The sequence below is a fragment of the Melozone crissalis genome, unplaced genomic scaffold, assembly GCF_028551555.1.
Source record: "Melozone crissalis strain CALT ecotype California unplaced genomic scaffold, PUWL_Pcris_2 ptg000008l_1, whole genome shotgun sequence".
NCBI classification, from domain to species: Eukaryota; Metazoa; Chordata; class Aves; order Passeriformes; family Passerellidae; genus Melozone; species Melozone crissalis.
In genome coordinates, this window is record NW_026535786.1 from 3,525,970 (window position 1) to 3,553,262 (window position 27,293).

Genomic DNA, 27,293 nt, shown 5'->3' on the forward strand with positions numbered 1-27,293 from the left:
GGCAAGAGAGGAGTGGGGAACCCGGGTGGACACCAGGCTGAATGGGAGCCAGCAGGGAATTCTCGACGCAAAGCTGGCTGGTGGCATCCTGGGCTGTACTGGCAAAGTATTGACAGCATGGCAAGGGGGAATGACCAGCCTTTCCCTCTGCTCAGCACCAGTGTGGCCTCACCTGCAGTGCTGTGTTCAGTGCTGGGCTCCTCACAGCAAGAGAGAAGTACAGACTGGAGGGAGTCCAGCCAAGGGCCACAAGAATGAAGTGAGTGGAGCATCTCTTCCATGAGAAAAGACTGAAAGAGCTGGGACTGTTCAGCTGGGAGAAGAGAAGGCTCACTCATCCTATCAGTGTCTACAAATAACTGAAGGGAAGTTGCAAAGAGAATGGAGCCAGACTCTCTTAAGTGGCATTCAGTGCCAGGACCAGAGGCAATGGGCACAAACTGAAACACAGGAGATTTTCTCTGAATATCACGAAACACTCTTCTGCTGTGAGGGTCACCAGGCACTGCCACAGGCTCTCCAGAGGCACTGTGGAGTCTCTGGAAAATATTTAAAAGCTGCCTGGATGGATACATGTGGCCATGGTTTGCCAGCATGGTGGGACCAAATAATTTTCAAAGATCCCTTCTAATCTCAGCCATTCTGTGATTCTAGGAAATACAATGGAAATCAACATCTGGACCTCCTTCCAAAATTTTTTCATGGCAAAGAAAGGCGAACATTGCATGAAACTTCATATCAAGATATTACAAAAGAGTTCCCCAGCTGATATATATCAAACCAAGTCCTTCTAAAAGCTTGAGTCTCCTTCTATCAACTGCAATTCTTTAAAACAGCATTACAACACTGAGTTTTTAACCACACTTTAAGATTTTCAGTGCTCAATTTTTGTACCAAGAAAAAGAAGGAAAATAAGAACCCTTGGAAATAGGCCGTTACAGACCAGCATACGGATCATAAGGAACTGCTGTGAAAGGAAGCACACACTTGTAACTAAGGAAGAGAGATAAAGAGATATATACATGCATAATCATAGACTCATGGAATGGGTTGGGTTGGAAGGGACCTCAAAGTTCCAAGCTGGCATGATGCTGAGTCAGGGGAGGTTAGGTTGGGTATTAGGAAAAGGTTCTTCACCCAGATGGTGGTTGGGCACTGAAACAGGTTCCCCAGAGAAGTGGTCACAGCATCAGCCTGGCAGAGTTCAAGGAGCATTTGGACAATGCTCTCAGGCACATGGTGTGACTCTTGGGGTGTCCTGTGCAGAGCCAGGAGCTGGACCTGATGATCCTGACTGGTCCTTTTCATCACAGAATATTCTATGATTCTGTGAATTCCCCTACCATGTGCAGGAAGGCATTCATTGGACCAGATTGCTCAAAAACCCCATCCCAACTCTCCCTGAATGCTACCAAGGATGGGGCATCCACAGTTTCTCTGGGCAGTCTGTTCCAGTGCCTAATCACCCTGCCAGTAAAGAATTTCTTCTGTATATCTAGCCTAAACATCCCTGTTTCAGTTTGATCCCATGCTGTTCAGGGTAAATTAACAGAAGGAGGTATTGCTTTTTGATACCCAGGTGAGCAATTTGCTATCCAGGATCTCATGAAATGTAGATGCCATATTGATATTCAAGGTGATTTTGAAATGTGCTCTTAGATATAAAGCAGTGATATAAATTTAGAGGAATGTCAATCATTTGCCAATCAGATAGAATCATAGTCTACAGGCAGTTGGATGGCAACATAATTGAGGACTACCAATGGCTCATTAAAATATCATGCAGAGTGATCACCTTGCAAGGTAGTACCTGAGAAAAAGTTAAAATACAAATGTTTACAAAAAGCAGGAGTGAAAACCCCTCAGATATAGGCAGAAGGGTTTTAGTGGCTTTGTATGTCTGCAGTTCTGGCATCCTCAACTGCAGCTGAACATGGGGGATCCAGAACTCAGAGAAGCAGGGAACAGGAATTAAGGAAAGATGCCATGGAATGGCATCTCTATGAAGGGAGATTTAAATAAATTAGGACTCTTCAGCCTGGAAAAGAGACAGGAGAAAGTTTGGCAGTGATCTGTCAAGAATAACATGACAGGGTAAATGCAATAATTATTTTTATGTTGCAAGACTAGAGATTATCACATAGCAGGCTCAAAAGGCACATTTTTTTGTACCATGCATGAGCAAATTATGGACTCACTGCCATTGGAGGGTCTGGAAGCCAAATATATAGCATCACAAAAGAAAGTTTCCATGAAGAAATGGAAGTCCCTCAAGACTTGGGCAGCCCCAAAGCTAAAGCCAGCCAGCATCTGTGTAGATGGATTGTATATTGAAACAGTATTTCTGTATATTTGATTGATTTTGTATTTTTTTTCCCCTAAAAAAGTGTGTAAATTTAGCTAGACTATAATTTGTGTTCAGATAGACCTAGCAGAGCATCTATTCTAACAAGGGGGATTTAAGCAGACCAAAATAAATTTACTGAAAATGGCCCTTAAAGATTTCAGTGTTAGCTTTTAATAAAAAAAATTAAAAATGGAAGAAGCTGGGTATTGTACCCCATCTGGCCTTGCTCTGAACCAACAGAAACAACATGAGTTGAATTCATGATTTTCATCTAAGAGAGATGCTGTGAATGCTATTCAGAAAAGGAAGCCTATGGTAAACAAGTGTTTGGTGTCTGCAATATTCTCATCATAAAGTCATTTTGCTTTGATGGATGGATGGCTAGAATTTAACCAGATGCACGCATTAAAGCAAATCCTTCTATTCTTACCAAAGAGAAACAAAATGCAGATTACAAAACCACTAATTTCTATCACATTACAGTATCTCCCATGTGTTTTTGAATATTCGTTGGTCACCACTGGTTACTGACATGCTAGATATAACTTTTGGAGCATATTAGAAATATCTCTCTAAGCACACAACAAACCTGCTCCCAGAAAAAAGATTTTTTATGGAAGTAGCAGCAAGTAGTAGAAACAAAGTTCTCCATTGGGTAGGATGTGAAATAAACATGTGTCATGTCCTTAACATCTCTTCAATGTCTACACAGGATTTAGTCAGTCAAGTCCTGAGATGCAATGACAAGGTAGAAAGAATGAACACTCAACTCAATACAACCTGAAAGATCTGTTAATTTTATGTTTTCTTGAACAAAGTTTGGCATTGTTATAAACAAAGTAGAATATTGCATAAATGCTTGACACAAATATTGTAATTAGTGAGTCAGTTCCTTAAATCAATAACCTGCAGTCATGGATAGCCTACTGGGAACCCTTTCCTGAAATAAATTTGATGATAATAGCTCATGCACATGGCTCATTTTTTTAATGAAACTTTGGAGGAGTATTTGGAATACACATAAATTTGACAATTGAAAATGGATGCTTTCCCCACTGGAAATTCTTCATAGCAGATAAATTAATTAATGATGTATGTCTAAAGATGACTGAAGTTTATGAGAAGCTTCAGAAGACTGCATTTCTCTTGTGTAAAAAAAAAAAAAATCAAATTACTTTATCCTACATTCTCCATGAAAAAAAAGAAGTTGTAGGAAAGCAGCAGCTGGAAACGTTATTACTTAAGTCAAATCAGCCACAGATATAGGTAGTTCTGCTGAAGAAATACTGGCAGGAAAGAAGCAATACTGGAAAGCAACTAGCATAACAGGTTAAGGTGGGGAGGTTAGTGGTTAATCTCCAAGCATTCCAGCTGCCCAGCTTTGCCGAACTCTTCGCACTCATCCCTGTTTGCCGTCTTTGCCGATTAATTCTGGCTCGAAGCTTGCAGTGCCCATCCAAAGCCGGGCTCCCCAGCCCTGCCAGGGGCACCGCTTTGTGGGGCCAGCACAGCGGGGGCTGCAGCAAAGCCAAAGCGCATCCCTAAGGACGGCAATGATGTCACGGTTAGGGAGCGTCTGGACAGCGCTCTTAGTGACACGGCTTGGCTTTAGGTGCTCCTACATGGAGCAGGGCGTTGAAGATCCCGATGGGTCGCTGCCAGGCTGGGATACTCCACGATTCCATGGGCGGGTGCTGCCGCGGGACAGGAGGCCGAGGCAGACGGCGGCCCCGCACCGGGAGCGGCACCGCCTCCCTCAGCCCGCGCAGGGCCCGCCGGCCCGCCCGCCGCCCTCCATGGTTCGCTCCCGCCGGGCGCATGCGCCGCGCCGGCCGGCTCCACATCGGCGGAAGGGCGAGCGGAGCCCGGTGGGGCGATGGCCGGCGCGGGCAGGGAGGAGCTGGGTGAGGCGACCCGAGCCGTGCTGCCCGGCGGCGGCGGGAGGGCGGCTGGCTGCGGGGCGGGAAGGAGGGGGCTTGAGCGCCGGGACCGGCCGGCCGGTCCCAACCCCCCTTCGCTTCGGGAGAGATGGTTCGGCCCACCGGGGATGCGCTGCGGCGCTCAGCGCACCGAGGCGGGCGGGATGAACCATCCCACCTGGAGCGGGGGTGGGTGCTGCGCTGCGGTGTCTCCGCCTCGCCGGGGCCGCGGCGGCGAGGGCTGAGTTGCCGGGGCCGGACCGGCGGGGCCGGGGCCGGGGCCGGGGCCGGGGCCGGGGCCGGGGCCGGGGCCGGGCGGGCTAAGGGCAGCGCAGCCCTCAGGGGCTCTGCGGGCGGCAGGGGCCGCTCCCCGGGGCGTCAATCGCACCTAGCTGGCGCTCGGTTTCTTGGTGAAGTCACGGCCTCCGTAGAAGTTAGTGGAAATATGTTCTCTTTGCATCAGTGATGCATTTATCTGCCCTGCAAGGCTGGGTTGGGGTTTCCCGGGGCATATGTGTGTTTATGTGTTAGTGGTATTGTATTTATTGCATTTACAGTACATTACTCTTACCACCTTTAAATTTAATTGATGGAGGACACCTAGATGTTAATCTCTTAGTTTTTCTGCCCATGGGTGGACAAGTTAGCTCGTAGTAGGTTTAGTTATAAAGTACAGGTGTGGCTGGACTAGACTCATGGAAGATCGCATCTCAGGGCTGTGTTTCCAGAATCACAGAGTGGGTCCGGTTGGAAGGGACCCCTGTGGGTTCATGTGGTCCGAGCTCCCTGCTCAAGCAGGGCCATTCTAGAGCTCATGGCACAGGATTGCATCCAAATGGGTTTTGAGTATCTCCAGACAGGGACAATCCACAGCCTCTCTGGGTTACCTGTTCCAGTGCACAGTCACCCACACTGTAAGAAGTTCTTCCTCGTGTTCAGGGGGATCTTCCTGTGCATCAGTTTCTGCCCATTGCCTCGTGGCCTAGTGGTTGGCACCACTGAGCAGAGCCTGGCTCCAACCTCCTGGCACCCTTCTTTCAATACTTATATATATTGGTGAGGTCTCCTCTAAGCTGCTGCTTCTTGAGGCTGAACGAGCCCAGTTCCCTCAGCCTTTCTTCATTAGAGAGATGCTTCAGTCCCCCAGTCATCCTTGTTCCCCCAGCTGGGAATCTGAGGATTACAGTTCCTCTGTGACCTGCAGATTTTGTCCTGTCCCATGGCAATGATAGGACTTGGAAGACATGCTTCAAATTTTGTCGTCCCCAAGGCTTATCTGTCTTGCATCGAGAGGCTGTCACTTTGGAGGAAAGGTTGCTGAAAGAAATTTTAGAGCTTTTTTCTTTTTTTCCCCCAGAAGTTCACACATAGGACAGTTTTTCCTGTCAGAAGCCCTAGAAACTGGATTTTCTATGTAATTAACTATTTATAAATGCAGTTCCATACCTGATAAAAAGTCCAAATCTTTTGCCTGGTTCAGTGCTATTGAAAACTTAATAAAACTGAAGTCTTGCCAATGTGTTGTCACTTAAGAGCGTGTTAATTGTAGAAATGTGTGGCTTGGTCTAGACAGGATAGTGGATTATTTAAGACTAGTATCTGTCAGAATAAATGATCCATTGTGGGTTGGAGTAAAATTGCTCCTCTGTAAGTGTGCAATAGCTATGCAGACCTGTGTGCACTTTGGTTTAATAACTGCAAGTGTGACCATTTTATGAGCCCTCTGGATCCAACAGTTATGATGCAAAAGCAAACACTTCCTCCTGCTTATTGTGAGGCGTTATTGACTTTCAACATTTGCTTATAAATAACCATTCTCTAGATTAATACAGTCTACCACAAAGCTGAATAAATCTACTTTATTAAGTTACAGTCGGTAATGGAGAGAAATAAATGATCCGAGATTTATTTTCCAAAGAGAAATAAAAAGGGATGCAAATAACTGCATGAGGCATAGCTTGGAGTTCTTGACAAACACAACAAAAGCTGATGCTCACTTTTACTGTTTTGGAAAATGTAATTATTGGTATTTAATAGTAATTTTTGAACCAGATGAGATTTTCCTTTTCAGTTTTCAAACTGAATAATATATTTTATTTTGAGCATTTTGTTTGTTTTTATCTCTCTTATATTCAACAGGAGTAGCTGTAGTGGAAAATAAAAAGGGACCTGGCTTGTGTATGGTTTAATGGTGTTGTCTGTTACTTCCCCCTTGAGCTAGGAAAATTTACCAAGGTTTATCCATCTGGGCCAGCGTGCCTCTGGCAGTACCATTCAGAGTCACTTTGTCTTGCTCTGTAATTTCTTTGGAGGTGGTGGAGGCATGTGACTTAGCTGATCATGTGTGCCTTGTGGACAAAGCTGTACTGTGCAGAGAGATGTCTTCTGGAGAAGTGCTGGGAGGGTTGTTTGTAGGCTAAAGTACCTAAATACCTAAACAGCTATTTCCTTCTGTGGTTGAGGGAGTAACTGAGCATTACTTTGAAAATAATTAGTCACAATGTTTTCTTTGTAATTAAATTTGTCCTGAGAGGCCTGGTTCTGAATGCTGAATTGAAAAGCCTCTCCACAGGACAGAGGCCACACACGGATCATTGGCAACTGAATGCACTTGCTGGGAACACTGAGCCTCTCCTGTTGTCACAGGTGTGGCTTCTGCCAGATATAAATGTTTATTCTGTGTTAACACTGCAGTGAAGGCTCCTTGATTGTGTCTGCTTGTTCATAATTCAGTCACTAACCTTGTCCCATAAGAACAGCCAGCCCTGGTTGGTGACAGAAGCTCTAGGTATGTCCCCAGGATCATGAATATGACTTTTCATAGCCTGTGGGAAAATATTGGCATAAACCTGCATTTTAGGCTAGTGTAAAGATGATGTGGTGCTGATTTTCTCTTTTATGGAGCATGCTGGCCCAGTCAAAATAGCTGCTTGCTAAATTGAATCTTTATCCCAATTATAGAGGCACTGGGTCGCCCTCTATTTAATAAACACAGTTCACAGTTGTGAATCTTGGGCAGTGTTTCTGGCCCTGTGGGCATGTTCTTGTGTGAAAGCTGACTGAGCAGTGAAGTGTGTGCAGGATCTCCTCTGCCTACTGCTTTTTGCTGAGCACTTAATACACGTGTGAAGTGTTGCTCCAACAAGACCTGCGTGTTCCCTCTCCCATGAATGAGTCAAACCAGCTGATGCAAACAGTGTTATGCTACATCCTGTCCCCCAGATCTTTACAGGCTTGTATGTCACATCCAGTTCATTCACTTTGCTAACACTGACTTCAAAAACCTGAAGGGTAAAAAACCCCAAGCAAATGAAAACCAGACCATATTGCTAAATTGGATTTGGAAAAGGGGTTTTGGACATGAATTTGTCTGCGGCGTGACCTTCTCCAAAGGAACATTAGAGGATCGTACTTGTCTTTTATTTTTAATATCTGCTTCAGCCTGCTATGCCTGCCTGGCAAACTCCTTCATTCTTTTGTCACTGTCTCTTCCACAAAATGAAAATTATGGGGATCAGTTTTATCTCCTGTGGTACTGAGTGGTTCAGTTAAATCTGGAAATTTGGAAGTGTTAATTGCTTGAGCAATATAGAAAATAACCTAAAGTTCTTGGTGAAAATTAATTTCTTTGGTGAACTTTTGAACTACAGGATTTCTTCAGTGTGCTCAAAAAGCCTCAGAATTAAGTAAAGTTAGTAACAGTTCAAAGGTTTCTTTGGCAGTACATCCATAAGTGTTGGCAAGATGCTGGCAAATTCTAGGGGATAGCAAAGTACTTGTGAAGACACAAAATTGGGAATAATAGTTGTAACGATTTTAATACAATGGATTTAATCTCTCTGTGTTACTGGGGGCTGATTAATGATTGAAATTTGGGTCTTTGAGGATACAGTGTTGACATTTATGCATGATTATAGTGTGATGTGCAGCTATAATGAATCAGAGATTTATCTCTCCAGTGGCTTAGGGAGTTGGTTTCAAGATTGCTGTGATAAGGCTGGGAGAAGATGAAATGCACTTTGTGTTGCCTTGGTTGATAGCAGTAGATGCAGAGCTTTTTGGCACCCTGCTTGCATGGGTGTTCACAGAAGAAAGCAGAAACAATGTCAGTTTAATTAACTGTTAAAGACAATCAGAAGACAGCATTTGATCTGAAAAGATTTTTGTGGTGGAACGAGGAGGAAAGAAATTCATATTGGGTGATGGAAGGACAGGTCTGAAAATTGTCTTGTTCTTCGTCTAAGTGAAAACAAAAGGGTGTGCCGAAATGAATTTCCTTATTTTTAGTTGTGCTGAATGATGATAATGCAGAATTTTCAGTGGCTTCTGTGTCTGATCACTGGGTTGGATTATTCATAGTGTATTTGGGTGCAGCCAGGACAGTTTGGTGGAGCATGGGTCTAATGTTGGCTGAGGTGTTCTCTGTACCATGTGCTTTGTGAGAGCAGCAAGACAACTTCATCTCTGATTCAGGTCTCACATGCATATGCTGTGCTTGTGCTGCAGTTTGAGATTGTGTTTAAATTGCACATATTGGACCTTTGTAGGAAGAGATCAAAGTAAATGTGGGGGTATTCAGTGCCAGTTTTCTGACAATGACTATGGATGTTCCAAAATAATTAATTTCAAGCGAGATCCAAGTATGGAAAGCTCAAGCTTTTTTGCCTCATGTGCTTTAGACTACAAGTTTGGACCCATTCAATGTGGATTTTACACAAACCTGGATGTCACTGTGGGACACAGCCACACGATTCCAACAGTAGAGATCTGTTATCAAATGAAAACCTGTGCTTAGAAAGTTGCATGATCCACACCTCCCATTAATGTCTCAGTACCATTACTGTTAATGGGTTCACATATTTAGGCCAAAACTGTACAGCAGTCGCGGGATGAAGGAGGAGTGATGAGGAAAAGAAGCAATTCAAGAGCATTTTTATGGCTAGGATAGAGACCAGATAGCATTCTTGGAATGTTTTATAGAATGCACTATTTCAGAGGAAGATGTAGTAAGTCATAACCTGTATAGTTATGACAGTGTGAGTTGATGATGTTGCTGCAGCCTGTGTTTTAAAACTTCTAATGGAACTTATTCTCAAATGCATTGTTACATTAGAATAGGAACAGTGAACTCCAAGCCTTAGTGTGCGTATTGGAAATGGATATTCTTGGCTCTAATTTAAGCCATTTCTGAGAAGGTGGGTGAATGGGGCAGTGGGACAGTGATAACAATAACCCTGAGATGACTAGATGGCTGTAAGCATGGGGGCATGACTTTTCAGAAGAAAAATAGCTTGTGTTAGGAAAAATTTAATTACTTGAAAGATGAGGGGAGTACTTGAGTATATCTAAATCTATTCTTCAAGGACTAGCTTTGGGATCATAAGATGGGTCAGGAAGTTGGGAGAGAAAGTAAAATGGGATGTCTAAGTAAAGTTCAGAGTCTTCTGTGTGTCATCTGGCTGCATGGTAAACAGTGTAGGTGTATGTATATGCCAAACGTTCCAGTCTCAGGTTGCAATGAAAGAAGAAAATTTTACTTTTCTCCCTTGACTGAGCAGTTGCTGATACTCACCAAAGCTGTTGGTCCTGTGGGTCATGCTGGTCCTGTGCTACTGCTAAATAAGAACCTGACTTGCTGTATCTTGTCATTATTGTTTGGCATTATGAAGAGTATCCTACAAAATGTGATGGAGAAAAAACTGGAAGATTAATTTAAGCTTTTTTTTTTTATATGTTGTCGAATTTCATGTGATCAGAGACTTGCACACTTGTAGTTTGGCTTGTTCCTTCAGATTGTTTGTTTAGAATCAATACCTTAAAGAATGAAAATCAGCCTAATCAGTTGCTTACTGGGTGAAACTTCCTGCTCCCTCTGATCCCTGTGGAGGCAAACTTTTATTCCAGAACTAGAGTGTGCAGGTCTTTGTGAGCATCAAATGTGCCCAGTAGGGACTCAGAGCTGAGGGGGAGGATGGTGGTGGCATCCTCAAGAACTAGTCAGCACAATGCTGTGGGAGCAGAGGGAGGGAACTCTGGTGATCTGTCTTTTGATCAATTCAAAGACTGTGTGCCATGTACAGAAATATGGTGAAGTCCACCCTGACTTGTATAATTGGAATATCTCTGAGTATAAATTTGCTTTAAAGTATATTTTCTGGTTGAGTCTCTGACCTCTGATTTTTGCTCTTGACTGGGCATCTTTGCTTCTGTCAAGTGCTTTCATTACTGGCTTTCAGCTTTTCAGACATGAAATTTTGACAACCCTTTGGTGTTTTCAGGAGAATTTGAGCTATATGATTTAATGTTAATGACTTGGGTAAGCTGCTTTCTGCTTTGTGGGGGTTTCACAGTTGTTCTACAGTTTTTCTCTAGAAGTTGTTAGCACTGGCTTCAGTACTCTGCTGGTGAGTTAAATATCTCCAAGACTTCATATAAACCTTAATCATTTGTTTAATGGCTATGGTAGGTTGACCCTGGCTGGACTCTGGGTGTCCACAAAAGCTACTCTATCACTCCTCTCCTTAGCTGGAGAAAATACAACAAAATGCTTGTGTGTGGGTTGAGAAAAGGACAGGGAGAGATCACTCGCCATTTACAGTCATGGGCAAAACAGACTCGACTTGGGTAAATTAGTTAAACTTCTCATCAGTCAAATCAGAGCAGCGTAATGAGAAATAAGAATAAATCTTAAAAATCCTTCTACCCATCTCTCCATTCTTCCCAGGTTCAACTTCACTCAGAATTTCTCTACTTCCTCCCCTCCAGTGGTGCAGGGAGAGATGGGGCATGGGGACTGTGGTCAGTTCTTCTGCTTCTTTCTCCTCAGTGGGAGAACTCCTCACACTCTTTCCATGTTCCAGTGTGGAACATGTTTCCATGTTCTTCTCCCATCGGAAAAAGTCATCTGGAAAATGCTCCAGAGTGGGTCCCCATGGGGTCACAAACGTGCCAACAAACCTGCTCCAGACTTAGACTCTTCTCTCCGAGGGGCCACAGGTCCTCTGCCAGGAAGTCTGCTCCAGTGTGGGCTTCCCTTGAGGTCACACCCTTCTTTGGACATCCACCTGCTCCACTATGGGATCGTCCAGTGGCTGCAGGCGGATCTCTGCTCCTCCATGGTCCTCCATGGGCTGCAGGGGCACAGCTGCCTCACCATGGGCTGCACCATGGGCTGCAGGGGCATCTCTGCTCCAGTGCCTGGAGCACCTCCTGCCCCTCCTTCTCTGCTGACCTTGGTGTCTGTGGGGCTGCTCCTGCCACATGTTCTCACTCCACTCTCCAGCTGTAGCTACTTGGCAGTTTTGTTTTTCCTTTCTAAACTCTGTTATTGCAGAGGTGCTGCCACCATCGCTGATGGGCCTGGACATGTCCCCCAGCAGATCTGTCCTGGAAGCAGCTGTCGTTGCCTCTGTTAACATGGGAGATGCTTCCTGCAGCTTCTCACTGAAGCCACTCCTGTAGCCCCATTACCACCAAAACCCTGACACACAATGCCTGCTTTGTAACATAAATGTAAATGTAGTGTGGTTTGTTTGGTTGGTTTTTTTAAAATACAAAATGTTAACATTACAGGGAACTTGAGACTTATTCAACATATTTTATGAATGGGTACTGTGGTAGGCAAGTGTAGGGTAAATAATCTTTTTGCTCTTGGCAGGATTTGCTTTGCTTAACTGTAGTAATTTAGAATGGTTATAATTTCCTCAACATTAAACTGGCATAAGATGTTAGTTTTGCCTGAAAGGCAATTTTGTTCACTACTGACTGCTTGCTGTTACTTGGTGCTGTTACTTAGCTGGAATTTTATGCTAGTTTAAAAGGTTCAGGAAATTGCAGCTTTCAAAGCATGCAACCTGATTCCTGTATTTTGGTTCTTTCTTCAATGAATGGAGATACTTTCTGTGGTATCTGTCTTGCCTCTCTGAGTGCAAACTTAGTGTTTAATTCTGAAGTAGCTACCAGTGTTTAAGATGAATCTCACCCTTTTGTAATGATGGATAACTTTTCTGTTTTGCTTTATGTTGCATTAGCTTGCAAAGTGATTTAAACTAGTGACATTTTCATGATAGAGATTTGCTTTTCTTAATGAAAAACTGAAGTGTTTGGCCATAATAATAATAATAATAATAATAATAATAATAATAATAGTATTAGTATTATGGTGGTGTGCCACTTTAAAGAGAGAGACTATCCTGTGCAAACTTATGCTCTATATATCTGCTTAAATCATCTTTGTATTTAGGAATATGTTAGAACCTCATTATATGGGAAGTTTGAATCATGTCTTACTTCTGAACTGTAAACTTGTTTCTAATGTTAATGTAGTGTTACCTCTGTTGTACAGGCATGGAAGTAATGAAGCCTTTAATTGAAGAAGAAGACTCAGATGGCATCTCAGATGAAGAGCATGAAAATACTTTCCTGCCAGTTAAGACACACTACCAGCTTGATAATGAAGAAGGCATTACGTATGTGTTAATCTTAAGCTTGTTCAGATTTCTTGCCTCTGTCTTGTTTATTATGAGCAGTTTTCTAAACTCTGAAAGGGTCTTCTTGGACCTGCAGAACAGTTTTGTGGTTATACATAAGGACTTTGCATAATTCTCCCAAGAAACAGCCCATTTTGAGTAGGTTCTCACTTCTTTTGAAGCTAACAATGTACTGGCTGTAAAATATTTCAAGGTTCCTATTTGTAAAGTGATTAGAACTATGAAAAGAACTATGAAATGGCTGAGAAATTAACATCTCACAAGCTGGAGTAAAGAATTGAAGATCAGACTTGTGTGTTCTATTTGAGGTTGCTCACATGTAAAGATGAATAAAAACATTATTTGAATGTGTTGCACTTTCTTTAAAATAGCTGGACCACTGTAAATTTTAAGTTGAAACTTGAAATTTATCATTTTATTATAGAGAAAGGGTGAGGCTTTGTTTTTGCCCTCTACCCCATCAGTGTGTACTTCTAATGTGCCATTTTATCCTCAGGTTTATACAAACACTGACTCACCTCCTCAAGGGAAACATCGGAACTGGGCTCCTTGGTCTTCCCCTTGCAATAAAAAACGCTGGCATTGTGGTAAGAATTCTTTTTTCATAGACTAGAAAAATCATCTAGAAAGATTTTCAGATGTATGTCCTGAAAAACTAAAATCTCAATGCTTCTTATTTGTCACTGCCATATTGATAGAGTTGTGTCATTTCTTCTCTATATTTTGGGGGAATCAGTAGTGAAGTTTAAGATTTTTTTGTTTTATAGGAAGTTACCGTTTCACCCTGAAGACTTCATTGCATGAGTTGCATTTTTGCTTAGCCAAAGTATTTTCCTGGTCCAAACAAAAAGTTTGTCAGAAAAAAGAAATATATTGATTTATTCAGACTCCTGTGATGTCTCATGGGAATTGTTTCTAGGGGTTGTCTTGTCTTTGTACAGACTTCTGTAGAGACAGATTGTATGTCTTAGGATGAAGCATCAGTTTGTTAAATTAATCTAGTGTTTCTGCAAAAATAGGATATAGCCCAGCTTGTTTATACCTGGTAACAAACAATGCATTTCCTAGGGCAGGGTAAATTTAATCGAATGAAATTTTCACCTTATGACTAAATAATCGTGTAATTCCACAGTACAGGTTGTTCAGTTTGAGAGTGAAAATTACATGGGTGTAAGGCAAGTTCCTTCTGTGAAAACTTATGGTCAAGCTTCTATTCTGAAGCAAATGATTTAATTTCATAGTTGTCTGGAGCTTGTAACTTTTGCTGTCATTGCCATTCAAGTGGCTCAAACTACTGAATTGTGCAGTCTGTGCAGTCTTCTTTCTTGAAAAATTTTTTTGCAAGTGAAACAGAGGAGTGAAGTACTCATTTCGTACTTATGGCTTGATCACCCCTGAATAGCCTTCTCTTAAGTACTGAACTGAAAGTAAGGGATGACATGAAACATCAGCAGCAGCACCCTGCTGAGGGTGAAAAATTTTTAATTATTACTTTGTTTGCTACAATGTAAATATTTTTTCATGTAAATATTTTTCCCCAGCATACTTCCATGAAAGTGTCTGTATTTCCTGTGTCATCCCTTTTTTTTTTTTCCATACCAGGTTGGACCAATCAGCCTTGTGTTCATAGGAGTTATATCTGTTCACTGTATGCACATCTTGGTACGTTGCAGCCACTCTCTATGTCAGAGGTAAATGTGGAACTATTCATTCAGTTGCTGAGTTTGAAGTAATTTTTTTAATTCTTCTTTTCTTTTTATGATTTTTGGTCTACAAAATACTCTGGTACTGTAACAGTTTCTTCTGTCAGTTTAGAATCTTCTTCTCAAATTCTTAGTGTGCACCTAGTAATGATAGCTATGCTTTGTGCAGCACATTAAAAAAACATATTTGTTTTCTGCTCAAATACAAGATGAGTTTGGTTTAACTTGTTTTTTTCCAGTACCTTTTTCCCTGCTGGCAAATAATCAAGTCTTTCTCTTGACAGTTTTAATTGCTTATTTTAAGTCCTTCTTTATATTCATAGAGCTTCTGAGTCTTCATAGCTTTGAAAAATGTAAATAATCTATGAATTCCCAGTTTATAAGTATTTTATAGGAGTAAAAGATAAATACTGGTAATGTCTTTCATGATTATATGTGAGCTCTGTCTCTGAATTGTTGCAACTTGATTCTTTGAATATGTAGTGCTGAAGGAATGTGTTAAAATGATGCTATTGAGCAGATAAGTATTAAATATTCCTCCAAGTGACATGTGCAGTACTGTGGGCAAGCAGTTACTCAGGTTTGACTGACAGAGAATTTTGATTAATAGTGACTTTCATTAAATATTTTTATTGTACTGTCAGGTGTTAAAGAGAAGCAGTGGGAGGGTCTCATGTTTCAGAGTGCAATGAACTTTTGAACTGAGTAGAATCACAAAACTATTAATGTCCCTGTAGCTGGAAAATCTATTTTACCAGATTTATATGATATTGTACTGTGAACGGACCCTGTCATTCCTGAATTTTTCCTGTGTAGTTTTGAATGGTCTTTAAAGTTGATGACTGAAATAAGATCATTGAATCAATTGAGATTAACTGCTTGTGCATCAAGAGTTGAATTCTGTTTAAGTTCTTTGTAACTTTTAGATTTGAGATTAATTTCTTAAGGTCATATAACAAGAATATGATTTTGGACTAGTTTATGAAAAAAAACCCTTGTTTTGTAAGAAACTCATCTAGTACTGTTGAACTGGGGGGAAGCAGCTCTGTGTTTCACATGCTTGCAGAGTGCTAAATAGCCCTTGCTGGGGTAAAGAAGCCCAAACCATTCCTCTGAAATTCAGCAGCAGAGTGTTGCCACAGGTAACAAAGTGGTATAGTCATGGAAGACCAACAGCATTTTCAAAGTAGGGTTCTGGGTCGTCATATCTTCTAGTAACTCTGTTTTTTCTTCACTTTTTGATATCAGGATGAGGAAGTCCTCCCTGGGATACAGTGATACAGTCAGCTGTGCCATGGAAGTGGGGCCCCTGACTGCTCTTCAGAAACGAGCTTCTTGGGGCCGGTAAGCTTGAGCTAGAATTGAATTGAGTACATTCATTTTTAAAAGTTAATGGCTACACTTGGAATGATTAGGAGATTTCTATTTTACTAAGATTTTACCTTCCTTCAAAATGCTCTTATGCAGTGTTATTTCCTCCTGCCAGCTGGTAGTGGTGAGATGGGAGGATATCTGACTTTATTAGCTATATCAATTTTCAGTTCTACAAGAGCTCTGAAGAAAACGAATTCTGTTTAGTAATATAGGAAGAGATGTGTTATAACCAGAAATGCATTCTGTGTTGTCTAATGCAATGAAGTAGTTTAAGTTTTCATTCTCTTTTCCCAACATTTCTCTGCATTGCAGGTTTACCCTGCAAATGTTAATTACTTTGATATATTTATTCTGAGACAAAGCAAAACAATTCTTTGGTTCCTGTTTAAATACAACATAAAAATAATGGAGAAATATTTACTGTTTTTGCAATAATGACATGAAGATATAAATGGCTTGTTGTGTCTGTTAAATATTTTATCTCTCTTTTATCAAAAAACCACATTGTTTTTTCTTTGCCATCTGTTGCTGTTTGTAGAGTTTATGGTATGACTGCACAGTAGTGAAATTGTGAATCTGAAACAGACACATTGTTCAGCGTTAATTTAAAATGATTTTTATCTCACTTGTGGAAGAATTTTTTAAATTCCTGTTACTTTCTAGGATGCAGCATCTTGCTAGTGAGCTGGTGTTTTAAGGTATGTTGTGATGACTTCATAGGGTTGAAGTAGAGCTCAATTAGAGGGAAAATTGGTTTGTTCTGATATATAATTCTGATAGATTTTTTAATATTCTGATATATAATTTTCTATTGCACCAAAGAATTACAAGCCTCAAATGGGCATTGGGGTCTCCAGAGACCTATGCTGCAGCAAATCCATTTTCTGGGACAGATCTCTGCTCTGTGCTTGACTCTAGCAGAGTTTCATTGCAGTCTGTCTGCAGGCCACCATTGTGTATCACTATTTTCTAAGGCAGTCTGAGCCAGTGTTCTTGCAATGATCACTGAGGAGTAACCTGCACTGCGCTGCTTGTGAGATTAATGTGGCATTTGAGTCTAGCATTTTGACTACTCTGAAAAGGAGCAGTAATTGCATATTAGGTAGCAATGGGATAATTGTTTGGATCTTAAGTATAATGTATGTTTGTTTTTTCTTCCTCAGGTATATTGTGGACTTTTTCCTAGTGATAACACAGCTGGGATTTTGTGGCGTTTATGTTGTGTTCTTGGCAGAAAATGTGAAACAAGTGAGTAATGCTGCAATATGAAAGCAGTTAAGGGTTTAAATTCATTTTCCCTCACTTTTATTTCCTATAAAGCTTTTGGTTAAAAGGGGCGCAGTGGGCAAGGTGAACTAAATTCAGCTCTGGTGAAGGTGTGTATTTCCTTTTGACTTGTTTGTTGAGTTTAAAAATTAATTGTGGAAATGATGGAAGATAAGGCATAAAATGGTGTAGGATCCAGTTGTCCCAGAAATATTTTTTTTCTAGGCTTTCTGCTGACTTCCTTTTTTCTCTCCAAACTCCTGGGCATATTTTATCCTTTTCACATAACTGGAATTTTTTTTTAGGTTCTTGTTTAGTCCCTTCTATTCACAGAATCCACTGTATCTAAATGAATCCTGATTTTTGTTCCAAAAAATGCCTGACATTGACATTTCTACAGCTTCCTCAGTAGTCTGTTCCAATGCTTTCTTTATCTGTTAGACAGCTGCTTCTTTATAGAAGCCTCAGATTTCTTACTGATATTGTAAGTTCTTTTTTTTCATGTTCTAGCTATAAGTAATTTATTCTTTTCTATTTGTGGACATCTTTTATATTTTTGAATATTTTTATGCTGTCTCCCCTCTATCTAAGAGAGGGGAGACATGATATAATCTTAAAATTGTTCTTGCTCTTCTGTGAATGCTTTGCATTTGGTCACATCTCTTTCTTTCAAGTTTTATGCCTGAAGTTGCTGAAGTCGACTAAACATTGCAAATGGATCCCCACAACCACAAGCACCTTTACACATTGCAAGCAACCCCAAACCTTACAATAAAACCCAGCTACCCCTTTTCTTCCTTGCTGCCATTCATGACTGACAAAAGCAAACAAAACCATGCCTGGCACTTTTGTGACGCTGCTCCTGCTTTCATTTACCTGCTTTGTCTCTTGCTCTCCAGTCCTTCCAAGCTCTTTCTCATAGGGGGGTTCTCTTGATGGGGTCCTGTTGGGTGTTGGTCCTTCCTCAGGGCACACTTGGCAGTTGCAGTCAGCAGTTTGTGTGTCTGAGCACGTGGTCCATGGAGGCTCAGCCAGCACAGGATGGATGCTCAAACAGGCACGTTGAGCTTGTGGTGCCGTCTCTTCTTTTCAATTCCAGGACACTACCAATGTGCTCTGCTGTGTTTTCTGCTCAGGGGACTATGGTTAGTCAGTTGTCATAAAGCTTGATGAGTCTGAATCTCCTTGGGCCTGTATCCATACAAGCACTGGTGAGGCAGCACCTCGAGTTCTGTGTCCAGGTCTGGGCCCCTCACTTCAAGAAACACACTGAGATGCTGGAATGAGTCCTGGCAGGGGCAGTGAAGCTGGGGAAGAGACTAGAGAGGAAGTGATATGAGGAGTGACTGAGGGAGCTGGGGATGTTAAACATGGAGAAAAGGAGGCTCAGGAATGACCTCATCACTCACTGCAACTGCCTGACAGGAGGCTGTAGCCAGGTGGGGATTGTTATTTTCTCTGAGGCAGCCAGTGACAGGATGAAAGGACATAGTCAGAAGTTGTGCCAGGGAAGGTGCAGGTTGGACATCAGGAAGAATTTCTTCATGGGAAGGTTTGTTAAGCATTGGAACAGACTATGTGGGGAGGTGGTGAAGTCCTGGAGGTGTTCAAGAAACAACTGGATGAGGCACACAGTGCCATGATGTAGTTGACAAGGTGATGATTGGTCAAAGGTTGGACTTGGTGATCCTGGGGATCTTTTCCAACCCAAATATTTCTGTGACTCTCTGATTCTGTGTATGCTCCTGTGAGTAGTGAAGTGAGGAATAAGGTCTGGTAGGTTGCTGAGCATTAATTGTCCATATGGATTCTTACTCTACCCATAAGGTAGGCAACAGGTGTCTTGGCATAGCAACTTACCTTAATTTAATGGGGAAGAAGAGTGTCCCCTTGGGCAGTTAGCACATAGAAGATAGTTTGGGTTTTTCATCCCCTTGTGGATGAGTATTTATATAGTGTTTAAGAAGTATTCCAAGTTCTGTGGATGAAGATCTATCAAAATTAGGCAAATCTGTGTATTTGGAAGCTGGGTCCTCTGTAATTTATGTGTTGTGAGGGGGAAAAAAAAAGCCTTTAAAACTGCACTCCTACCTTCAGAATCTGTCTCTAAAGCTAAAAATACTATCTGATGTCATTTTGCTGGCCTTCTGAAATGAGAAATCTTTAATGCATGCCTTGTAATGCAAGTTTAAATTAAAGCCTTTCTTATCAAATGCTTACCTGATCAGCTAGTTATGTTTATGCTGTGGCCTTAGGCAAAAGATGAGACTGAACATTTGCTGACCTTGGCTTTTGTAGGATGGGGGAAAAAAAACCCTAAAATGTTTTTCAGGAAACTTTTTGCTTTCTTGAGGAAATATTGAAAGCTCTTACAGGAAGGCAACTGCTGCAAAAGCAGTAGCTGCAGAGACCTGTAACATGGATCCTATGGATAGGTGGATTAAAGTTATTATCAATTCAGAAGTTCCACTTCCAAATGTACTTGATTTGGACTGTCCTGTGCTTGCTCTTCTCTGAGGGAGAACTCTGGTTTGTTTCTTCCTGGCAACTTTTATTGCAGAAATCAGTCCCGTAGAGGGCAGCAAAGAACAAAAATTGATACAGCCTAAATCTCCAATGATTTGGGGTAGTGAAAGGATGGGGAAGGTGGACAGAGGGAGTGGGGGGGGCAGGAAGGGGAGAACTGAGATAAAGGAAAAGCATAGTCAAACTGTTACTGATAGCACACCTTGACTGATACATCTGCATTATAATCTGTACTTTGCTGATCATATTTGCATGTTGGTGTGTGCAAATTAAACCCATTGAAACTGGTGGAAACTTATACTGAGATTTTTCTGCATTACATTAAGGTTTCCTAGACACTGTGATGCAAGATCCTATCTTCAGTTATGTTGAATAGCAAGTCAAGCTTTTCCTAAGGAAAAATATTTTCCAGGAGCACCAAAGAAATTTAGACTGGTGACAAAAGTTCTGGTTAACTTTGTCAGGATGTAATATGAGACTTATGGGCGAAAGTGTTTCAGACTGGAGAAGAACAGTAAAGCTGGAACGAAAATCTTGAGGGCTGACTACAGCAAGGCTAGGGAAGGAACACACAGAGATAGAAAAAAGAAGCTGTGCTCAAAAAAATATGGTCCCCTTTCATGCCATAGTTGCTTTGCATTTCCTGCTTGGACAGCAGAGGACCCTGTGTCAAGAGTCCTGGCATTTCATAGAGTCATGGAATTGTGAAGGTTGGTTTTGCAAAGATTTTTATCAAGATCAACAAATATTGCCATGTTCATCAATAAACCATGGTCCCAATTGCCACATCCACAAATTTCTTGAATGCTTAAAAGGGTGGTGATTCCAAGACTTTCCTGGAAAACTTCTTCCAATGCCTCACCACCCTTTTTAGTGAAGGAAAATTTATTCCTTTCTTTTGCATGTTTGCTGAGTTCTCTGCATGTTTGCTGAGTTCTCTGCAAAAGTGTTCTCTTTCATTGTTTGCGGATAAAGCTAAGAAATGGAAACACTTTCTAGCTTTTTGTGAGCATTTTTTTAGATCTTTAGCACCCTGAAGATGACCCATCAGTAGCATACTATATAGTGGAATTCTGATTTTTTTTCCCAATTTTTTAGGGAAAAACCTCACAAAACTTTGGGAATTGTGCTTAGTCATAAAACTGGATGTGTTAAAAATGTTGCAAAGTACAGTATTAAGTTTCAGGGAAGTGCCAGAACTAAAAGAGCTGTGAAACATTTATTTGGCCTGTTCCTGCAAAATTGCAGGGTTATAAAATAGTCTTTATCTCTCTGATAACGTACTGATCCCAGATCCCAGATCTGGCCTTGTGTGTTGAACTGGCTGTTGCTCTGAGCTAAGTAAGGAAGAAATTAGGAGGAACCAGTGAGTTCAAGGACTGCTGCTTTGAGTTCACTAGATGTTGAAAAGTCCATAAAATTGCATGACACAAAGAGTGTGGTTTGGGACACAGGCAAGGAAACAGTGGTCTCAGTTGAAGAGACTAAGGACATGGAATTATTTCTTGCTTCTGAGATAGTTCCCGTAAGAAGGAAGTGTTTTGTTGTTTCAACTGGATTTTTTCAGCCTCTAATTTTGCATTAGTTTTCTGAGTGGAGAAGGAACTTGATATCTAGATTTGCACAATGTTTGATATTCTTGTATTCAGCTGAATGCTATGTTTGGGTTGTGTAAATGAGTGAAAAAAACTTTTTCAGTCATCACACCAGCATGGTAAATTAATGCTTGAGTAACTGAAGTAACTCCTGATGAAATCTTTTGTCTGGGGGCATCACTTTGCTTAGTGACTTCAGTGTCTATGTGCTTCCTTTCTAAAACCATAATGATATTTCTCATGTGGTTTGGGGAAATGTTTGACACCAGGTCATGTTGCTTTGTTCAGGACAAAGGCAGTTACATGGAGCATTGACTGCTCTTGGCTCAGCATGACTGCCATATGCAGTAATGCACTAGCAGAGAGCAGCAGAGCAAGATTGAAAGTGATTATTGTCCACAATAGAAATCTGAGGTAATATTAATTCTAATATTTAGGAGACTAGGTTAGATAGAAAGTGCATCATAGTCCTAATAGTCAGCAGTAGATTTGCACAGAACTAAACAGCACATGAAAATGTTTAAAAATCCAAAATTCTTCCTGCTCTTTTGTATTTTGGTACTTTTGGAACAGTTTGAAGTGTTGTCTGATCAATTTTTCAAAGCAAAATTTAGAAAAACACTTTAAAGTCATGATGATGTTAGCCTGAAAAAGTCATTATAATCTCATCTTCGTTAGAGTTTTCCATTGCTACTCTGCTGTCAGATCTCCCACAGCCATTGTTTCATTTTAAGAGAGAGAGTAGTGAGCCTTACTTTCCATAACTTTTGCATTTTGCTTTCCAACTTAGCTTTCTTCTACGTGTCACTAACTCGTGCCTGTTTGTTTAGTTCTCCCACAAGATTAACCCTTGCTGGATCTTATCTGGTGTGCCTCTTCTGAGCTAATGTATAGGATCCCACATTTTGTCACATCTCAAAATCCACCTTTGCAGGATATTTTCTCTGGTCTTGCCTAAGCCTGTAAGTGGTACTGCTCTGACTGGTGGTGTTAAAGCTGCTGTCTTGATACAAAGTTGATTTAAAGGTGTATATATATCCACAAAAGGAAGTAAACTGTGTCCTCCTGTGCATTTTTATCAGTATAACTGTGTCCATGAATCTGAATTTGTACATGATGAGAAAGCACTAGATGCCACTTTGAATTTAGCAAGTTTTTCCATGCTGTCACTGGCAACAAATATCCTTGCATCCAAGTAAGGTTATTATGGGATGGACGGATGGATGAACGGACAACTAGCTAAAGAGGGGATAATAAAGCTGTTTGTGTCATCAGATTCATAGGGTAGTGGTTATGATCAAGAGCCAGCAATGTGCCCTGAAAGCAGCAGCATCCTGGTTGTATGAACACAAGAATTGCTGGTAGATGGAGAGAAGTGATTGTCATCCTTACTACCCATTTGTTAGACCATATCTGCTGAGTTCTGATATCCTCAATACTGGAATGCCATTGACTGACTGAAGTGAGTTCAGGGGAGCCTGCTGAAATCATTGGGGCTGAGGCACCTGTCCTTTGAGGGCTGCAGAAACTGGGCTTTTTCACCTTGGAGAAGTGGCTTTTGGAGGACTTAGGAGCAGCGAGGACTGCAAAGAGTTTAGAAAATAAAGTCAAGTTTTGTACTTGGTGAGGTTAAATGGGAGGACAAGGGAAAGTTGTAAAAAAACATACAAGTAGATGCTGTTCCTATCTCAGACTAAAGACAGCTGTGACTGCAAATCTGGTTAATGCAGAATAGTAATCTGTACTGAGCAGGTTCATCATTTGTATATTTTTTTTTTTTCTCCCCTTACAGCTAGAATGTTTTTGATGCCCTGACTTCTTTCTTTAAACTATATTTCAAGGAACGGGACCTGCTGCAGGCTCCTGCAAGTCATAAAGTTTTTGAGAATCTGTTTGGCCTCCATTTCCTTCTCCAGGGAATTCTGGAGCAGGGAATAATGTAGGGAGAAGGGTTACCACACTTACTGTATTGTAAAGCAGGTTGTAGTGTTGTGATTTATTGCAGGAATACATCTCATTCTGAAAGTGCAAATGGGAGGTGGGAAGGTAGGGTCAGGGAGGCACTGTCTGAGAATTTTAGTCAGCTGTGTTTTGCTGATTGTGCATCAGTATCCATTCACCTGATGAAGGTTGGGGAGGGTTTGTGGGTAGGTGTAGTGTGTTCTTTCTCTGTGCTTCCCTCAGTACTCTTGTGAAAAAGTAAAAGGCAGATAATTATAAAGGCTATTTCGTATGACCACACTTACCTAACAGAATGTGGAAATGTGATCTTATCACACCCATCATCAGGGCAGCTGATCACAGTAGGCCAAAATTTGATTTGGATATGATTTTATAGACTGTTGTGTACTGCATTTTCCAACAGTATTAGCCAGTAAATTCTAGTTGAATGGAATTTGTGGTGGTAATAGGAAAAAAATATTTCTGACTTCAGGCACTTTCTAATGGGGTTTATGTGTACTAATGGAATGCCTCTGTCTTTGAGGGAAGACTGAAGTGTTTGAATACTTGAAATTATTTGAGTAGAAGCTGGTTTATACTGTGGTATTGTAAAAATGTATTTTAGAACCTGAACTGTATCTTGCCTGCTAGTTTTTTGTTTGGTTTGGGTATTTATTTTTTTCTAATAGCTCATCAGGCTACAGATATTTGTATAAATTGAAGACTATGCTGGGCTAAATGTTTATTGTAGCAGAGAGTTTCTGTGCTCAAATCACTTTGTGATTCTTAGAAGCTCTTTTACCTGTCCTTGTGTGCAGAGCAGCTCTGGCTACCTGCAAGTGCATGCAAGCAAGTAAACACACAGGACCTGTTAAAGTGAAAGGCCAAAAGTGCTTGTTCTGCATTTCTGTTTTAAGTGTAGTGGGAAAGCAGGAAGCTTCCACAGAGAGCTTTACTTCATGTGGCATTAGGGAAGTAATTTGGTTAAGTGTTTGACTTACAGCTTGGCAAAGTCAAGTTATTGTAGCTGTGTGAATTAAATTCTAAATGTAATTAGAACTTCTTTGTAGCTTTCTAAAAATGGTATCTTAATGAAAACTACCAGATGTTAAATGTCTTGCAAGTGACACTTTAGATTCTTGCAAGGTAGAAACCATCAGTGTTTCCATAATGACCAGCGATGTTTTCATATAATTGAGATTTCTGGAAAGCATGCAGTTGCAGAATTATATAATTTGGCTTTTTCTTTTTCATTGTGGAAAAAAGAGTACAGTGCTTTTGGTTACAGAAAGAATAGTTTTAAGTTAATTGACTCTTTCTGAATTTGTGGATTGTTTGAAACAATGCAAATCAAGCAAGTTATTTCAGTTATATATCAGTTTAGCATTTTTGTTTGTCTCTGTGCTATAAGGATTTTTTTTTCACTGTCTAGGTATGGTTTTGTAGTCATCAAGCCAAAGGCTTTATACAGCATGAGCAGATTAAGTACAGCCATAGGCTCATTTGGAAGATGCTGAATGCAATGGTAGAGGAGAAAAGGATACCTAAGGGAAACAGCATGAGGAGATCTAAAACAAATAAAACAGTTCTTGTTTTGCAGCAAGCACAATCACCAGTAGCTCTGAATGTTTTGATTGTGGTGTGCATAGCACAGATGGCTGTGTAAATTTCCGCAAAACAAATTTTTGGCAGTTGCAGCCACGCTTTTTCCAAAAAAAAGCAGTGAGAGTCATAAAGAGTTCCAAACTCAGTCTTCTGATTTGCACTGCGTGCAGCTATTGTAATGTTATGTACAGAAAACCTAATGCACTTTCACATTGTGTACTACTTTTAATTTATAGGCATTAATTTGTATCAGTTTATTAGATACAGAACTCTCAATTCTGTCATGGTTTTAAAAGTTGACTTAATACTCATTAATAAAAAAGTGAAGAGTGAAAAAAAATTCATTTGAATTAAAGGAAAGACAGGCATATTCATATTCTAACATTATTTTGTATGTATGCTGCTGTGATGTGTATGGTGAAGGCATAAGGTTGTTAGGCACTGAACTCAAGTGCAATAGCATTTTATTATCTAACCCACTTCCTCTCCCCAGGAAAATTCTAACTCTTAAGTTTTAGGCCCAGATCTGTCTGGCTTGCTTCCAGTTTACCAAACTTCCTTTCTGAAAGGACTCTGATCTAAACTGCATGTGTGAATTTCCTCAGTGGTGGGATAATGATGCTTTCAAGCCCTCATTTCATCATTTGCCTTAAGTATGAAATACTTCCTGGAAGTGCCTTGTTTTCCCCTCTGCACTGAGTACACGTACAGGGATCTCAAAATTCCTGTCCCTCACCAGGTGGAGCAGAGAGACAAACTTCCCTGTAGGAAAACAGCAATGTGATCATATACTCACTTCTACCACTGTTTAACATATTGGTTTTGTTTGTTTTAATAAAGGTCCATGAAGGATTCTTGGAAAGTAAGATTGCTCCCATGAATGTTAGTGCCACTGGCAGCTCCTCTGAGAAAAGGAATACTGATTTACGAATATACATGCTGTGCTTCCTGCCATTCCTGGTCCTCCTGGTCTTCATTCGTGACCTTAAGACCCTGTCCTTGCTTTCATTGCTTGCCAATCTGTCCATGGCTGTCAGCCTTGTGATTATTTACCAGTATATTGTTAGAGTGAGTATAAAAAAGTTTATTATCTGTTCTTTTCAGTGTGGCAAATTATGTTTGTTGAATGTGGCAGTTGGTTTCTGATAGATATATACTGACTGAATTTCTGAAAGGCAACATTAACTTTATTTAAGGCATCTTAATTTAAGATAATAAAAATATTTATTTTCATGAGTGGGAAGTGGAGCATGGGGAGAGAGGCAATGAGAATATGGACTGAGCAAGGAGGCAGGAGAAATTATGAAAAAAATTGGATAATTAATAGTGATAGTAATTAATCATTCTGCAGAACTTTGTCTTGTGTTAAAGAGATGTTCTTTTAGTGTCCCTTATGGTTTTAAAGAATATCTGTGCAGTATGAAAGCAGGTTAGAAAGAGCAGTACACTAAGAAGTTTGCAGAAGATAATACTTGAGATGTGCACTTTCCCTTCTGTTTTAATTGATGGTCCCTTATGCACGCCGATGTGTTACATTAAATATGAAAATTCCTAGTGACAATGATGGAATCTAGAATAAATACACCTGCAAGTTTCCATGTGGGAAGGTGGCTATAAATGTGTATAGAGGACTAGGTTTGGGAGGAAAACCAGGGATTGTAAACAGCAACATATACACCACTATCAACATGTACTGAATTTTCTTTTGTATAACATAATGCATCAGTCAAAATTGTAGGAAGAGCTAATGCACTGTTTTGCTTTGTTTTCTTCAGGATCTAGCAGATCCTCGAAAACTGCCACCTGTGGTTGGCTGGAAGAAATACCCACTGTTTTTTGGGACTGCAGTATTTGCTTTTGAAGGAATTGGTGTGGTAAGTGCTTTTCACTGACTCTTCAAAATCACTGGTTTTGTGCTGGGGATACAGGCAGTTTTACTCCTGTTGTTATTTTTTTGGTTTTGTGAAGCACTAATCTCCTGTGTTCGTGTGAAAAGGATTAATTTGTCTGGTCAAATAAGGTGAAAGTTGTGGACTCAACTTCCCCAAGGCTTGGATGCTTAGCCCTGTCCCAGCTTTATTTAAACAAAGGCAGAGAGTCCTCTGGGGCACACACCTTTGGGGTTTTCTCTCTCGAGGTTTCAGAGAGTGCGGCCTCCTTTTATCCCAATCTCCCTGCTGCATGTTGCTCTCTTCCTTTCCTCATTCCTGAGGTACTCAGAGGGCCCAGCCTTCCTGAACTGCCTACCACATATTCCCCCCTTGAACCTACTGTTTTACCCCAAAGGTCAGAAGTTCTGGCTTGTGCAGGGCCACTTGGTTGTTTCAGGAGCCAGACTGTCGGGGCTCTGTAATGAACCTGCTGCCCAAAGCCAGTAGAGACATAAGGACCCATTTCAAAGATATTAACACCCATCCTTTCATCCATCAAATTATTTGCAAAGACCTTAGCTTTCCTCTCATTAGTTAACCACTTTTGTTCCATGTGATATGTTTTAAAAGGTAGCTAAAGAGGCCTCTTGGAATGGT

At 40.8% G+C, this 27,293-nt stretch overlaps 1 protein-coding gene across 1 annotated transcript in view; it reads left to right on the forward strand.

Annotated features, from left to right (window-relative positions):
- Positions 1–4,143: 4,143 nt before the first annotated feature.
- SLC36A4 (solute carrier family 36 member 4) overlaps positions 4,144–27,293 on the forward strand; it is a 90,336-nt gene continuing 67,186 nt past the window's right edge. Inside the window, 9 exon segments of the mRNA XM_054269794.1 lie at positions 4,144–4,165; positions 4,168–4,251; positions 12,611–12,734; positions 13,252–13,342; positions 14,358–14,446; positions 15,707–15,802; positions 16,996–17,080; positions 25,606–25,833; positions 26,541–26,639. Coding sequence (XP_054125769.1) covers positions 4,144–4,165; positions 4,168–4,251; positions 12,611–12,734; positions 13,252–13,342; positions 14,358–14,446; positions 15,707–15,802; positions 16,996–17,080; positions 25,606–25,833; positions 26,541–26,639 — 918 coding nt within the window.